Source organism: Oryza sativa, chromosome 1 (assembly GCF_034140825.1).
Source record: "Oryza sativa Japonica Group chromosome 1, ASM3414082v1".
Lineage (NCBI taxonomy): Eukaryota > Viridiplantae > Streptophyta > Magnoliopsida > Poales > Poaceae > Oryza > Oryza sativa.
In genome coordinates, this window is record NC_089035.1 from 35,334,949 (window position 1) to 35,351,685 (window position 16,737).

General features: G+C 39.5%; 2 protein-coding genes across 2 annotated transcripts; one reads left to right on the forward strand and one right to left on the reverse strand.

Moving 5' to 3' along the window:
* Window positions 1–3,146: 3,146 nt before the first annotated feature.
* On the reverse strand, window positions 3,147–7,414 carry LOC9268306 (protein MOR1-like). Its single transcript, XM_015789081.3, has 9 exons — window positions 7,111–7,414; window positions 6,876–6,984; window positions 6,650–6,773; window positions 5,730–5,809; window positions 5,473–5,650; window positions 5,329–5,393; window positions 5,113–5,221; window positions 4,915–5,025; window positions 3,147–3,619 (listed from the first exon to the last, which is right to left on the reverse strand). Exons 1-9 carry the CDS (start codon window positions 7,310–7,312, stop codon window positions 3,581–3,583), a joined length of 1,017 nt encoding a protein of 338 aa, XP_015644567.2. The 5' UTR covers window positions 7,313–7,414; the 3' UTR covers window positions 3,147–3,580.
* Window positions 7,415–10,397: 2,983 nt separating this feature from the next.
* On the forward strand, window positions 10,398–16,054 carry LOC4327487 (leucine-rich repeat receptor protein kinase HPCA1). The gene is made up of 18 exons (XM_066308140.1): window positions 10,398–10,903; window positions 11,626–11,749; window positions 11,980–12,054; window positions 12,160–12,231; window positions 12,326–12,487; window positions 12,592–12,666; window positions 12,744–12,815; window positions 12,901–12,972; window positions 13,057–13,125; window positions 13,200–13,274; window positions 13,369–13,440; window positions 13,544–13,678; window positions 13,758–14,227; window positions 14,302–14,460; window positions 14,553–14,692; window positions 14,786–15,005; window positions 15,117–15,352; window positions 15,439–16,054. The coding sequence occupies exons 1-18, from the start codon at window positions 10,819–10,821 to the stop codon at window positions 15,940–15,942; spliced, it is 2,817 nt and encodes a 938-aa protein (XP_066164237.1). The 5' UTR covers window positions 10,398–10,818; the 3' UTR covers window positions 15,943–16,054.
* Window positions 16,055–16,737: the final 683 nt, after the last annotated feature.

Sequence of the window (16,737 nt, forward strand, 5' to 3'; positions counted from 1 at the left end):
TGACATACTGACCTTTTGTTTTTAATATCTTTTCTGGACGGAATAGGGATGAAATTGATTATTACCAAAAACCAGGCTATAAAACCGCCCAAGGGGCTATGGAGGTAATGTGTCCAATATCAATAATTAGAGGGTATGGTTGGTTTTGAAGTTCACATGTACTTCCTCCGTTTCACAATATAAGTCATATATGTCTAGATTCATTAACATCAATATGAACGTGGGAAATGCTAGAATGACTTACATTGTGAAATAGAGGGAGTATATTCTAGGCAAAGTGAAAAGTTGATGGGTAAAACGCACTTAACCCCTTTTAAAAATAACTTTATAATAAATAATTTAGTCATTTGTACTATCGAATATTATCACAAAATTAGGGAATATATTATTCATTTTTTCAAACATAATCTATGGTTTATTTGCAATAAATGATCTAGCCCATTTTTTTATTTTTTATGTAGTTTAGGGGTTACAGTGATCTAAGTAGCCCCTTAAGGTTCTGATTTCAAATCTTTATAAGAGTGAATTTCAGATTGAGTTGTTTGAGGGGCTAAGTTCCCAATTTAAAAAGGTTGCATATATCCCGTTGGATATAGAGGCTGTTTAAAAAATACCATTCTCTAAAAAAGATCTAGCCGATAATAAGAAAAAAAACACTAGTGGTGTAGTGATAGTCATGAGTGTATGACTCCACCCTCAAGTTTTAAATCCTAATGCACATGAATATTATACATATGTAAATAGGAATTTAGTGACATAAGAGATGTGTAGCTAGTTTTTGGGTGTGTGAGTATGGTGTGACGCATGTAGACATATAGTGATGCGTGCGTGTGTATTTACCGTGTAAATTTTTATGAAGAGATCTGGCCCGTAGACAGTGGCGGAGCCAGGATAAAATTATAGCAAGGGCTAAACCAAAATGACCAAGAGCAACTAAGAGAAATTTAGGGTTGGGGTAGGATTTTTTAGGCCTTCTTAGTCTTTTGGGCCTTCTAACAACCTTAAACAAAGTCTATATTAACCCCCGCCCCCACGCTGTCTCCGCCCGTGCCCGTAGAGACGAAGAGGTCTTTCTCCTAAAGAAACTGAGGCTGTGTTTAGTTCACACTGAAGTTTGAAAGTTTGGTTAAAATTGGTACGATGTGATAGAAAAGTTACGTGTGTATGAAATGTTTGATGTGATGGAAAGTTGGAAGTTTATAAAAAAACTTTAGAACTAAACAGGGCTGAACAAGAGCAGCATCACCCGAGCTGTAATTTTTGACTTCCGTTTTTCAGGACACAGCACGAACTGCGCTACTGATCTGTCGACAGGTGGCTCGTTTTGCGCAGCTAGCCTTGCAGCTGCAGTGGTTAGGCGCCACCATGATTTGCTTGCAGCTTGCTGCTCTTTTTCGTGGCTCCCGTAAAGCCTCTTGACTTTGCTTCAAGCAGTAGCCAGGAATCAATCAAAACACAGACCGGTCCATTTGCGCCGCGCTCTTCCTTTTTCTCAGTCGATGGGTCGATCAGCTGCTGTGTTATTGTACACCGCACATAATTAAAATCGATCGACCACGACCAAATATATAAATAGATCACGTTGCAGCTAATTAAGCTAGCGTGCTGGTACGCTGTCGCAGGCATGCCAGCACGTGCGGGCATGAATAGAATAACGGCTGGGCAACATATTCCTCCGGCCAGATATACAAGTCTCAGGTCGTCAAAACGCATTCTCCTCATAATGATTGGCAGGTGAGGTGTGATTAATTAGCACGAAAAGGAAATAGGTACACAGTACTAGTTGTTGGAGCGATCAACTGCTGCTACGATACGAGACGCTCATTCTTTTTCTTTAGCTAGTTTGCAGAATCTCTACGAGTAATGCACGATAAAATCATCATAAACCCATTTAGGAGCCAAAACCCAGCGAATTGGGATTTAAGTATCTGGGCTACAATTTTTTTAACGAACCGACACAAGACAATTCCAATTTTATTGTATAGAGTCAGGTTACAGAAAATAATGCTACTATAAACAGTTTATTGGCAACTTTCTGCTGCCGGCATCCGTTGGCTTGCCCGATTCAATCTTACCAGTACTGTTGTACTGCCAAAAAAGAAGCATAATTGAACTCTATCGCTAACACATGGTTCCGGTATCACCACATTTAATCCAGTACGTACAATCTTGCCGGGCATGACAACCGGTGTTGTACCAGAGGAGCACTAGAAGATTGCATTTATAAGCCTCTTTTTCATTTACACTCGCTGTCTCCCCTCTCTCAATGGTGATATTAGTAGCTGTTATTCGTTCAAAAAAAATATTAGTACTAGCTGTTATTAGATGGAGCAAAGGTCGAATAGTAGAGCAGGCTGCGTTCTTTGCATGATTGCGGGGAAGCTTTGTAGCACAGGTAAAACGAGAAAGCTCATTAGCATATAATTAATTAACTATTAATTATTAATTATTTGATTTTTTTAGATTAACTTATAAAAATTCAATATGTTGTATGATGTACGTAAGTACTACATCCGTCCAAAATATAAGAAACTAGAACCGGATGGGATATTTCCTACTACTACGAATCTGGACAGACGCCTCCTATCCAGTCTTAAGTTTTATATTTTGGTATGGAGGGAGTACTAGTGTTCCATCATTCAACAAATTGAGGCTATGTTCTTTTCTTCAACAAAAACTGGATAAACTTTTGGATAAAAGTGGCACACTTTTTAAACTGCTAAACAGTGCGTTTCGTGCAAAAACTTTCTATATGAAAGTTGTTTTAAAATATACTAAGATTAATTCATTTTTCAAGTTTATAATAATTAAAACTCAATTAATCACATATTATTACCACCTCGTTTTGCGTGAAACACTTAATTTTTATCTTCATCTTCACGAGATTCAAACACCACCTGAATTTTTAGGGGATCCTGAAAAAGTGCAGAACCAACTAGCTTGGAGTACGTGAGTATCACAGTAAAAGTTGATGCGCCTTCTTCCGAACTGGGTTATATGCCATGCACGCCATACAGATGATTTCCATTGCTCAAGTTCTGATAGTAGAACCTATCTCAATGTTGCTCAGATCAATTAATGTTGCACTCTTGAATTATGGATTGACATTTCACCCAACTTTCAGCAACCGTGCATGCACAAACATCTTTCAGCAAAAATACATGATCGCAAAGATAGATTCAGGACACAACTAATGTACATTGCCATCACATGCATAAGATACATCTCAACATTAACTTGACTCAATGGATTAGAAAGTTGATTGCACCCGAAAGCAAACCTATCCACCAAGACACAATGCAACTATTAGCACTACGAATCCGACAATAATTGACAACAGAAATTGTATTTCCTCTTCTAATTCAACAACTCTAGCACTAAGTTTACAAGCCGAGCAATCTTTCTCCTTGAGTTTTCTTCTCCTATCAGTCACTGCATTATGCGCAGTCATGAGCTCATCAATCTGTGCCCTTGCACTGATAAGAGATGCTTTAATCTCAGTGTTGTCCTCCTTCAAACCATGTACAACAGCGTACAAATCATTCAACAGGTCCTGCTTCAAATAAGGTGTAGGGGTAGTCTACGGCTCATACCACTTCGAGAAGTCGCAGCCATCGTTCTACAATACTCAAAATCACACAATATTATTTTCATATAAACAACAAATCCATTACACTACTATTTGACGAACTCACTGGAGCTGACATGGCCCACATGGTATTAGTTTAAGTCATCTTACATGGTACAAGGGCTGACGTGGACCACTAGTACATGTGATATCCTACGTTGCGTTCATGTGTACCACACTCAATGTAAAGCAGCTCGAGATGGGTGAAGTGTCCAATATTTATTTTTTTTCTAGGGGGAGGGGGTATTATACTTGGTTTTGTAGTTTGGGGTGTATCTAAGACAAACACTCGTTCATGGGATAAAATTGGTCTTACCCTTTCAATAAAAAATGACTTTTCCCTTTAGAGTTAGTATTATCTCCATTTGTAAATATGATTCTGTTGACTTTTCGTCATGCCGTTTAACCATTTGTCTAATAAAAACTATATAGGCATTTTAATTTTGTTGACTTGTTTTAACAGGTTCATTAAGGATGATTATTTTTAATATTTTTGCTAAGATTTTAAATTAGATCAAATGGCCAAATACCATATCCAACAGTCAACAATATCATATACTTAAAAGTGGAGATGGTACATCATAAAATTCTTCTAAGCAATAAGAAGGGTAAGAAACAACTTAGGCTTCTATTCGAAACAGAATTTGAAGTGACTATAAGCCGTACACAAAACGAGGAAGGTTATTAGTTCATGCTTAATTAAGTATTAGCTATTTCAAACTTGAAAATAGATTTTTTTTTGGAGTTTTTCATAAACTTGTATATATATTTTTTAAAAGAACACTTAACAATTTAGAAAGTGTGTTAATGGTAAACGAGCAAGTTGCTCCTCCCTTCCCCAATAATAAGCACAAAGGAACGAACGTGTTTGGCTAGAGGTCCAGTTATATAATTTAAATGGTTAAATTGTACTTTTAAATTGATACAATTTCATGTTACCTTATAACTAAAATTCAGAAACAAAGATGAATAAGTTGGTTATCAGTGAGGCAATCAAATAATTCAATGGTAATTTATGGTTACTGAAATTTATATAATGCTTACAAGTAAAACAGGAAGCATTCCCTATTGTTTGAGTTCTTAATCCGCTAGCTACATTCCCTATTGTTTGAGTAGCTTCTTCTGAAGCAACCACATTGGCATCGGTATAAAAAAGAGAGATACAAGCGAATCATGATTCAGAAACAACGTTGATTTTTACTAACACTTAAGAAAACTTGGATGAACTCAACAGGGCTGCAAATTCGAATGTACATAATGCACAGAGACTTCGAGCCAGGATTAACCTTCTTGGGTGTTGGACAGATGTCTTCAAAATCACCAGTAGCAATTCTTTTTGTTGAAGAAAGCTTGGTTAGCTCCGTAGCATCCCTCCTTTCGGACCACTTAGTTGCTTTCTGGTATCAAAAAACAAAACAATATCAACAAAAAGAGTAAGATATTTAACTATAATAGTGTGACGAACAATGTTCCGATGCACATACCACACCATCACAGAATCCAGACTCCTCAGGTGGTGTTAAGGTATGTACAGGATCAACAAGATCATACTCATCGATCAACGTCCATGTACAATCATAACACCGTATGAACCTATAATTCACATGTTTATCTGGAAAGATTAGATCACAAATTTTACGATAGAACAAAAAAGAAACAGATTCAGAAACTCATAATTTAAAAAGAAAAAAGGGCATCACCTTATCTTGTGAGCTGGCTTAGCAATTGCTGAGTTATTTGCTAGCTCTGCTTCCAACTCTTTTATCTACAAACAGAACGAAGTGTGCTTGTACTATCACGCATGGTATATATGATCAGTAATGGTCTGGTATGAAATATCCTACCATCATATCCCTAATCTTCTCAAATAAAATTGCCTTTACAGGCTCTTTGCCAATCCACCAACAAAGCTCAACTGTCAAACCCTTGGAAGAAGCCCGAACATTCCGATCTGGATGATCAAGCAGCTGGGGAAGCATCTTCAATACTTTTTTTGGTGGTACTACCTTAGGTCCGAATTTACTAGTAGGAGAAATTATGTTAATGAAGGTACAGACAAATAACAGGATGGCAGAAATACAGTTAGGAAGTAGGAACTTACCTAAGTGCTTGAAACATTACATCGATAGCAGGCACAACTGCTTTAGCCATTTTGTTCTTTACAGCCTTCTCCATTGATTCCTGATAGCGCAAAATATGAAGTGCGTTTAAGCTAGACGATAACTACAAGAGGCAAAATGTGGTAATACAAAGAGATGAAAAATCTTTAGATCGGTTGAGTAAGCAATTTAAAGAGAAGATGGTCTAAGGCACAGGCTTGTTGCCTCGCATCAGGATATGATCATAACAACAAAATTAGTCCTTCTCTTACAAATAATATGATTAAATCAAAGTATTGAAAGGAATAAGACGTAATCAAAATATAGAAGAGTAAGTAGGCATCGGCAAATAAATGATGACAGATTATACCAAATGAAGCTTATGCATCAATGAGTTCAATATAGTTTAGAAATGTACTACATACTAATTAAAAGCAATGGCTTAAGGTAGTTTCTCTCTTAAAATCTATACATCGCATTGCCGTTAGGATTATGCGATTGCACAAAATGCAGATCCATTATACATTTATACGTCCAATTTGATCCAGTATATGTCCAACATGTACTTTATCAAAAATCGTAAAATTTCTCTATCAATATATCATTTTCATCCAAATGATAGTGCGACTTGATCCAGTATACGTCCAAAGTACCATGACGGTCGCTATAATGCATATGGTGTAAGTTAAATGAAAAACTCTGTTGAGAGGAGCTTTTGATTACTTTAGATATTGAATAACAATCGATTAGCACTAAGCAAGCCTGCAACTAAATAGAACAATACACCTTAGAATCTACAGTATAAATTGTAGGAGACCAAGTGAGTGGCACCACACAGGCACACACCATCCCTATGAGCTAAATTAATGCAGGTGATTCATCATAATCATGCTCCATAATCATCCATTCTAGTTGAACTTACAACGAAAACCTCCGCCGCGTCCAACCCCACCCAGAGGAGGAGCGCAGCCTGAGCCTTCTCGACGATCCTAGGACGGCCGGTGAGGCACTTTGCGACAATCGCATCACAGATCCCCTTCGCATACCTGAAATTAACCAACAAATCCCACACATCAACTCAGAAGTAGTAGAACCGAGCAGAGATCGAATGACACGGCAGCGTACGCCATGACCAACACGCACTCAACCTGGACGCATCAGCAGCATCGGACGCCCGCTGGAAAGCGAGCACGGCATCCAGCGCCTTCTCCCGCACCGACACGTTGCAATCCGCCACGGAATTCTGAAACAACGGCCCTAACCACCGGCGCAAAAAAAAAAAAAGAAAAGAAAAGGCAAATTAGAATGCATTTCAGAGTTCAGACGACGCGGATCCGATCGCGCAAGATTCGGGAGACGCTGGGAGAGTGTAACTAAACTGACCGAACTCGCGGAGGCGGGCGTCCTTGGGGTCGGCGATGGAGTCGCAGAGGGCGGCGAGGTCGACGTTGGCGTCGCGCCGCACCTTCCAGCTCTTGTGCCGGAGCCGCTCGTCCCACGGCAGCCACTTCGCCTCCATGAGGAGCCTCTCGTCCTCCGCCGACATGGCCGGCCGCGGCCTGCCCGCCTCCGCCTCCGCCTCCATCCGATGGAGCGAGCGGTACACCACAGTGCTACACCACTCCGGATCGATGCGGCGGCGTTCGAATTCTTTTTTCCTTTTTTTTCTTTTTGGAAAGATTTTGAAGTTCCCGGGAAGACCGGGGTGACTGGGATCACTGTAAATCAGGAATTTCCTTTCTCCCACACGGGCCATTCGGGAATTGGGCCCACTGGTCCTGGGCCAGTTTCTCTTCATCTTCTCGTCTTTGAGGAATAAGTCCAATTTGACTCCCTCAAATATAGTTCTAATCTAATTTGTGTCCCTCAACCGTAATATTGGATACCTCGATCTCTAAACTATTAAAACTGATGCAAAATGACACCCTTGGTGGTTTTGAAGACTGTTTTCCTGATGTGGTGCGTTGACTTGATCCAACCGACTGGGTCAGCATGTGGGGCCCATATGCCAACTTCTCTTTATTCTTCTCCATTTCTTTCTCCCTCTCCTTTCCCACACACGCACACAACGACTCGAGGGTGGACCGCAGTAGCGCGGCCCAAGGCGGAGCGGCGTCTAGGTGGGCCCAATGCATAGTGATGGCACAGACTGGAGGCGGAGGAGTGGCGGCATGGCCTCGAGGCTAGAGGCGGAGCGATGGTGTGGCCTCATCCTTCTTGCAGCCCTTCCATGCCAAGCTCGACAGTGGCCATGTGAGCCAACCGGTGGCGGTGGTGCTAGAGAAGACCGGCGGGGAGATGGGAGAGCCGGTGGAGGCCAGCCGCTAGAGACGGTGGTGGCCTGTGGGCGCCGCTCCCTTCCACCGGCTGGAGGGGGTCAGGATTTGAATTTTGTATGTTAGATTATAGGGATTTTAAAATTTAAATTTCATTTAAAATATGAACAAAATGATTTAGCTAAGTGTTATCAACATAATCGTAGATTTATATATCATTGGATTTCTGAAGCTAGGAATATCCGGCTTCAAGAAATCTTGAAAAGGTTTAGTATCTACTCCATCCATTTTATATTATAATTCGTTTTGATTTTTTTCCTAGTCAAACTTTTTTTAAGTTTGACCGAGTTTATAGAAAAATATATTAGTATTTTTAATACAAAACAGACATATTATCAAAATATATTCAATGCTCGATTTGATGAAACTAATTTAGTGTTTTAGATGTTACTACATTAGTTTCATCAAATCGAACGTTGAATATATTTTGATAATATATCTGTTTTGTATTGAAAATACTAATATATTTTTCTATAAACTCGGTCAAACTTAATAAAGTTTGACTAGGAAAAAAGTCAAAACAAATTATAATATAAAACGGATGGAGTAGATACTAAACCTGTTCAAGATTTCTTGAAGCTGGATATTCCTAACTTCGGAAATCCAATGATATATAAATTTACGATTACGTTGATAACACTTAGCTAAATCATTTTGTTCATATTTTAAATAAAATTAAAAATTTAAGATCCCTATAATCTAACATACAATCTTCAAAATCCACTATGGATCTGAGTTCGGGAGCCCTGCCAAACATGTTCTAAGTTGCCAACACGAAACGTTCCTTCAGTTTTGGATGCAAGATTCTGAATTGATCTTACGCAATCTCCAGTTGTCAAATTAGACCGAGTTGGAGGCGGCGAGCAAGCGCAGCTACCGTGCTGTTGCTTACGTTGAAGCCACAACCAACGTGATCAAGAGCATATTACAGTTATATATTTTCCAAACAAATGGCAATTTGAAGCCACATCCAACGTGATCTAAGGGCATATTACAGTATAGTATTCTCCAAACAAATTGCAAGCAAAGGATCCTCACCAGAAGAGCCTGAACTGTTTGTTCGCAATCACTTTCGTAGGATCATACATTCACACTCCGTTTGTCAAAAGCTTTCGAGGCCAATGATTGGCGCATATAAAAATAAGAAGCAAGCAACTGCTCTGGACATACTAATAATCTGAAATTATTTCAGTAATTCTATCTCAGTTTGTCCTCTCGGGGAAGATGATATCATGCATGTAGTAACTTGTGAACTCCATATTCCTTTCAGTAAATACTTTCAGCTGCAGAATATCAACCAGCTTATCATTAGACTAAACTCCGAAGAACATTTCAGCAGTTAAGTTGCCAAGTAAACGGCACATGTGACATGTTGTTCGCTTTGACCGATTACTCCCACAGAAGAAAAAAGAAGACATTTTTCTCACACCAGTACATTTCATACGAGCACGATTGTCACCAAGCCATCTAACTCAACTGCGTCAGGCTTATATTTTCAATTAGAACAATGGACGAAACAAATGCGAATGCATTATATCAGCTGGCCAGTGGAAGGAAGCAAGAGGCAACTGGGTGCCATTGAGTTTTGGCCTCATGCAGAAGGATCTTTTTCGTGTGTCGCCGGCTCCGCCATTTGCTGTGTATATAGTGCACCTAATGTTACCTGATGAAGCTGTTAACAATACCTACAAAAGGAAGAAGCCGGCCGGCCATGTATTAACAGAAATTGGCCTTCCTGCCCCACTGAATGTGACCGTGAATTGCATAATTTGCGTTGCATGATGTCACACCGAATCATTTTTCGGTGTTTACTTTGTTGGATCCAGCGGAGAACATAATCCTCTACAAAATCTTGGCTTCCTGCTGACATAACCCAAAGCTTTCACTGTCCTTGAGAAGCCTGCAAAACAAGATTTTATATTCATGTTCTATTGCTTACAATCAGATTTCTAGAGCTTTTTCTGAATCAAATTTCTGGAAGATGAAAATTTGAAACAAGACCAACCATGGAAGCATTCACAGGCAGTTACTTAGGATAATATGTCGATCCATTTTCTGATGCCATATCCCATCAGAAAGGTTGGCATTGGCAGGCACTTTGACTTAGCCTGAAAACTGTTGTTTACAGCTCCAACGGTCCCAACTATACAAGGGAAAACAGATATGATAAGAACAGCCTGAGCGATTAACACAGTGTCTGACATGCAGGTACAGGACAAAAATATCCAATCAATGGCCGTATCAAAAAAATAAATTAAGTAAAAGCACAGAATATACTGACCAAAAACGTATAAAAGCCAAGAACGTCCAAACCAAGAAGTTCTGACTGGATCAAAACCCAGAAGGTGTTCCCAGATAAGGCTCCATAGATAAAACAGGCAAGAAGTAACTGCAAGTAAACGGTTTATTAAATCATTTCACATTTTGATCAGCAACTGAGCTCTTCAGAGGTTTCTTTTAATTAAGCCTCCCACTACAACGCATACATGCATTTTCTATGTGCATGTTGCTTGGACCTGGTAAGCATTCTCATAGGCAATGTTTGATAAGAATTCCCTTGAATCAAGTTATATAAGGTTGTCTTGTTTGATTAGCTATTTTCTTTGCCTGGTTGCCAGCCTCAAGGAGGGAGACGCCATTTGGCATCTACTCGAGCTTGTTCACTGCACAGTGCTCTTCGACAAGAACAATCAGCAGATTTTGCTATCCTCCGGTGTGAATTTGATTTGCGTGGAGGGTGACACCGTGTGGTACGATGGTGGAGATGCAGTGGCTGCTACTTCTGTTCATGCTCTTGGTGAGCCTACGGCTAAGCTTCAGTCAGACAAATCCTCAAGATGGTAAGTCTTTGATCTTTCTGCTTTTCAATAGGTTACAGGAAGAAAGGTGACATCTTTTCCAGGATTTGTCACTCAGACTGGCCATTGACCTGAAAACAAGGTGAGTAGGATTAGGTCTGCCAGAAGTACAGCAAGAGAAGAATCTATTTGTGGAGCATGAATGACTAGATGCTACAGAAAAACAAAATCCTTAAAGATAGCCTTCTGCCATCAATACTATGTTCTCCTTGGGTAGTTATGCAACAAATTGTGATCATTTGGTTATTTCCATCTAATAACCTAGGAAGATTTTTTTTATGACCAAATTCATAGTGTCATGTACAAAGAATAGTTTCCCATGATGAAAAGGGGAGCTGCAACAGCTATATCTCATGCACGCACGATCAATAATTTTAGAGAGATGACTCCTTCCTTTCCTGCAGGAGCGAATCCATGAAAAAGCCATGTGATGCACAGGACAGGCGGAACTTTTGAATCCCATTAATTTTAGCTAATGTTAGAATGTAAACATAGTATTATATCCATGATTCATACAGGACACCTGGTAATTTTTGTTTTTAGATTCGCCCCTGCTTTCCTGGACCATACTTTCCTGTGAAATTTTCCATGATGATGATAAACTAATGGATGATATTGACCTAATAGGCCAAGATGACTTGGATCAACCACTGGAGTTGTTGACACATTTTGCTTGACTAACATTTGTTCCATTTATTCTACAGTTTCTGCACTCCAGGCATTGATGAAGAATTGGCAGAATGAACCGCAAAGCTGGATGGGATCGACTGATCCCTGCACCTCCTGGGATGGAATTTCCTGTTCCAATGGGAGGGTGACAGAAATGTGAGTGATCAACTTCGATTCATCATATTTGTACTTATTTTTGAGACAAGAACTACACCGAAACCTGGTATTTACAGGAGATTATCAGGCATTAATCTGCAAGGCACATTAAGCAATGCAATAGACCAACTTTCTTCTTTGACATATCTGTAAGTCCCTGCTTACTGAGTTTTGAACAAACTACCACACTGCAAAATGCTTTATGCTCCTGATGTAAAATAAACTACATCCAGGGATCTGTCTAACAACCTAAATCTTGGAGGTCCACTTCCTCCAAGCATTGTGAATCTGAAGCAGCTCACAACTCTGTAAGAACAGCATGTCACTATAAGAAAACATTTCTTCCTTTTTGGTCTGTGGAGAGGACTAAGAAAAATAGGGGAAAACACTGATTTATATCTTGGTTTTGTCAGGATTTTACTTGGATGCAGTTTCACTGGTGATATTCCAGAGCAGATCGGAGCATTAAGGCAACTCACATTCCTGTAAGAAACAACTCAAACGTGGGCAGATATATTGAATGGACATCAATCTCTTCACGATATGATTTACTTTAGCCTAAGAAATGCTCTCATGCAGGGCCCTGAACTCAAATAAGTTCACTGGTGGAATCCCCCCAACACTTGGCCTTCTCTCTAAGCTTTTTTGGTTGGACTTGTCAGACAATCAGCTGTCGGGGAAAATACCGGTTTCATCAGGTTCAAACCCAGGGCTGGATCAGCTTGTTAATGCAGAACATTTGTAAGTTCTCAAATGGTGTACCAGTTCTAGAACAAAAGAATCAAGATATACTGCTGCTTAAATGTATGGTATCCTCATATGACTCATACATTTCCAATCAACAGCCATTTCAGTGAGAACCAGTTGACAGGCCCAATTGACGAAAAGCTTTTCAGTGAAAAAATGAACCTTATACACGTGTAAGCTGCACACTGTTTGTTTGTGCTTGGTAGTATCATCTTGCCATCACCTCACTGCCTTCAGTAATAATTGTCAGGATATTTGACAACAATAACTTTACTGGACCAATCCCAGGATCTCTCGGGAGAGTCTCATCAATTCAAATTATGTAAGTACCTCGTAATATGATTTACCCTATGTTTTGACCCCCTTTGAACAGTTTCATGTTTTTTTTTTCCTGCCTATTGCAACAGCCGACTAGATCATAACCAATTCAGTGGTCCAGTTCCAGGAAGTATAGCAAACCTATCTCGTCTGATGGAACTGTAAGTGATTACCATCAAGGAACATCAACAAATATTTCTTATTCCTGGAAACAACATTGCAAATATTTGTTTTTGTTTTTGCAGGAGCTTAGCAAGCAACCAACTGAATGGGACAGTGCCAGACCTCACCAGTGCAAATGCTCTCACTTATGTGTAAGGAAGAAAGTATATGAGCATTTAAGGTTAATGATTCTTTGAGTTATGGGAAATTTTCTTCCTTTTTACAGGGACCTAAGCAACAATAACTTCATGAGCTCACCAGCACCGCGATGGTTTTCAACATTAACATCCTTGACTACCTTGTGAGTTGTCTGATGACGAAAAAACAGTGAGTATCAAATGGACTTAGTAAGATACATCACAATTAATGTTTCTATTCCTGTTGACAACTTACAGATTTATGGATAGTGATCATCTTACTGGAACAATCCCCAGTGCCCTGTTCAGTTTCCCGCAATTGCAGCAAATGTAATTTCCTCATGGATCATGCTACAGCTCTCTGATAGCATCTCTAGCTAAAAGTTTAACTTCAGTGAACTTATGCCTTCTGATGTTATAAATTGGAATGCAGATCATTAGCTAAGAATTCATTCAGTGGGGAACTTAATATGAGCAGTAACATCAGTTCACTACTGCGGGTTGTTAATTTGACAAACAATCAGATCTTCAATGCTGAAGTTGACCCAAGCTACACCGGCAGCCTCATGTAAGCATCATCCTGTACTGTATAAGGGTGTACAAGTGAGTGCATGCATTCTCACCCAACGTATTCTTTCCTTGTCCAGACTATCAGGCAATCTTATATGCTTCAACAATATCAGTTTCTGCACACTCAAGCAAAAGCAGCAAGTGCCATACTCAACAAACCTAGGTCCATGTGGTGCCATTTCATGCCCCACTGACCAGTCAGCAAATCCGGTGGCTTCACAGAACTGTGCTTGCGCCAGCCCCTTCCAGGGTTTGATGATCTTCCGAGCACCAGCCTTCTCTGATGTGACCAATCCCAAGTCATTCCAACCTTTGGAATTTACTCTTGTTCAGAACCTTAGCCTAGCTCCAGGATCAGTTGCCATTTCCAATGTTGAGTTCAGTCCAGGGGAGCCACTAACATTCACAGTGAAGGTTTTTCCAGAGAGCGGAACAAGCTTCAATCACTCAGAGGTTATCAGAATCAGTTCTTCTTTGGTCAACCAAACCTACAAAGCTCCAGCATATTTTGGACCATATAGCTTCATAGCAAGCACATATTTTGCAAGTATGGCGTTGCTTAGGTCTGCAATTTCTTTAGTTTGCTTTATTTTCAAACATTACATAACTCATTCATTTCAGGCCCCAGTGGTAAAAGGTCGTCAATGGGCAAAGGTGCAATAATCGGAATAGCGGTTGCTGGTTTTCTCCTTCTTGTTGGCCTTATCCTAGTAGCAATGTATGCTCTAAGGCAGAAAAAAATAGCTAAGGAGGCAGTAGAACGAACTACTAATCCTTTTGGTAATGTGTTATTTCATCATTCAGTATCCATCCAATAGGGAAGTGTTAAGCATGATTGCTAATCTGTGCTAGTGAATGCTCTGGTGCCACAGCATCATGGGGACAAGGTGGTAAAGATAATGGAGATGTGCCACAGCTGAAGGGAGCAAGATACTTTGCATTTGAGGAACTGAAGAGGTGCACAAACAATTTCTCAGAAACCCAAGAAATAGGATCAGGAGGATATGGGAAGGTATATTGGTGAATGAATTTCCATGCTAGTATAGTCACAAAAAGAAATAAGGATTTCCAAAAGCAATTAATCTATTATCTTTTCTGTTAAAAGGTGTACAAAGGAATGCTCGCAAATGGGCAAATGGCTGCAATAAAACGCGCACAGCAAGGATCTATGCAAGGTGCAGCTGAATTTAAGAATGAGATAGAACTACTTTCCAGGGTTCATCACAAGAACCTGGTGAGCTTAGTAGGTTTCTGCTATGAACAAGGGGAGCAGATGTTGGTTTATGAGTACATTCCTAATGGGACCTTAAGGGAGAATCTGAAGGGTATACTTTTCAAACTTCATCACCACTACTACCCCCATTTATAACCTATTTACATAATTAATACATGCTACAACAAAAGGACATGGGGGTTCATCCACATCTTAACTGCAGGTAAAGGAGGAATGCACTTGGATTGGAAGAAACGCCTTCAAATTGCAGTTGGCTCTGCTAAAGGTCTAGCGTATCTTCATGAACTTGCTGATCCACCAATTATCCATAGAGATATCAAATCAACCAATATCCTTCTGGATGAAAGTCTAAATGCAAAGGTTGCTGATTTTGGTCTTTCAAAGCTGGTATCTGACACAAAAAAGGGCCATGTTTCTACCCAAGTGAAGGGCACACTGGTATGTACTTCTGGAACTTCAAAATGCATAACTTTTATTGACAAAAAAATATTTCTAGTTGATTACTCTTCTGTGTTGATATCTAGGGTTATTTGGATCCTGAATACTACATGACTCAGCAGCTATCTGAGAAGAGTGATGTATATAGCTTTGGAGTTGTCATGCTAGAACTGATAACGTCCAGGCAGCCCATAGAGAAAGGCACATATATTGTCCGTGAGATCAGGACAGCAATAGATCAGTATGACCAAGAGTATTACGGATTGAAGAGCCTAATTGATCCAACAATCCGGGATTCAGCAAAAATGGTTGGCTTTAGGAGATTTGTGCAGTTGGCTATGGAATGTGTAGAGGAGTCTGCTGCTGACCGCCCGACAATGAATGATGTGGTGAAGGAACTTGAGATTATAATACAAAATGAAGGGGCACAGTTGCTAAACTCAGCATCTTTATCGGCTCAGCAGTTTGGATATGCAAAGGGTAGAGATCCAGATCCTTATGGAGATCATGTGCCTATCAATGATGACAGCAGCAGCAGTGCTTTTGATTACAACAGTGTATATTCATACTCAGTTGTTGAACCAAAGTAGATATGATGTATTGGTTTTGCTTATCTCCTACTCATTGTAAAGGACAATATGTAGTCTACAATATCATATTTTTTGTGTTGATAAAAACCAAGGTCTGGATATTTTATAAGCATACACTGGCCAGATGAAACAGCAGAGGATGATCTTTCTATAGAATCATTCTTGTCATTCTCTTCATTGAAAACCCAAAATAAATATATTTTTTGACCATTCGCATGCATGTCAAGATAAATATTGTTTTTGTAATTTGATATGTTTCCACTGATGTTTAACTCAAGTAGTTACCAGGTGCACCTCATTAATTTTTCTCTAAACAATCCTACATCAACATGATGCCCTTTCATAGCATAAAAGTTAAATATTAATGACAACAGTTGGAACAATAACAGCCTCTGATTGGCCAATGGGATTAATGAATAGCTGTGAAAATGCTCTCATTGTGGATACAAGATAGGATTAGTGAGAGAAACATTTATTTAGAATTTATTTTAATTGGTGGTGTCATGGTTCAGAAGATGCTGCCTTGTACATAGGAAACATCATTTTTTAGATTGAATTACCAATTGAAAAGATGATTCAGTTCCATTACTATTTATCCATCACAACGCGTGCTAACTGCTCAGTGTGCCTTTTCTGGGAGAAAAAAAGTACAGGTTGAATTCTAATCCCCACTGAAAATGTCTATTGTGCTAAATTAAGGCAACCTTACACCCAATCAAGGAAATGAGATAATTCAAAGCTGCATTCTCAAAGTTAATGATACAGGAACTTTACCTCTTAACGGTTAAAACAAGG

Excerpts from the sequence above, each read along its gene's own strand:
- LOC9268306 (XM_015789081.3), bottom strand. The coding sequence starts at position 7,312 with ATGGAGGCGGAGGCGGAGGCGGGCAGGCCGCGGCCGGCCATGTCGGCG. Across the intron at positions 6,985-7,110 it reads CGCCCGCCTCCGCGAGTTCG|GGCCGTTGTTTCAGAATTCC; the intron begins GTCAGTTTAGTT and ends GCCGGTGGTTAG. Across the intron at positions 5,222-5,328 it reads AAGCCAGCTCACAAGATAAG|GTTCATACGGTGTTATGATT; the intron begins GTGATGCCCTTT and ends TGTGAATTATAG.
- LOC4327487 (XM_066308140.1), top strand. The coding sequence starts at position 10,819 with ATGGTGGAGATGCAGTGGCTGCTACTTCTGTTCATGCTCTTGGTGAGC. Across the intron at positions 13,275-13,368 it reads TTAACATCCTTGACTACCTT|ATTTATGGATAGTGATCATC; the intron begins GTGAGTTGTCTG and ends GACAACTTACAG. Across the intron at positions 14,693-14,785 it reads GATCAGGAGGATATGGGAAG|GTGTACAAAGGAATGCTCGC; the intron begins GTATATTGGTGA and ends TTCTGTTAAAAG.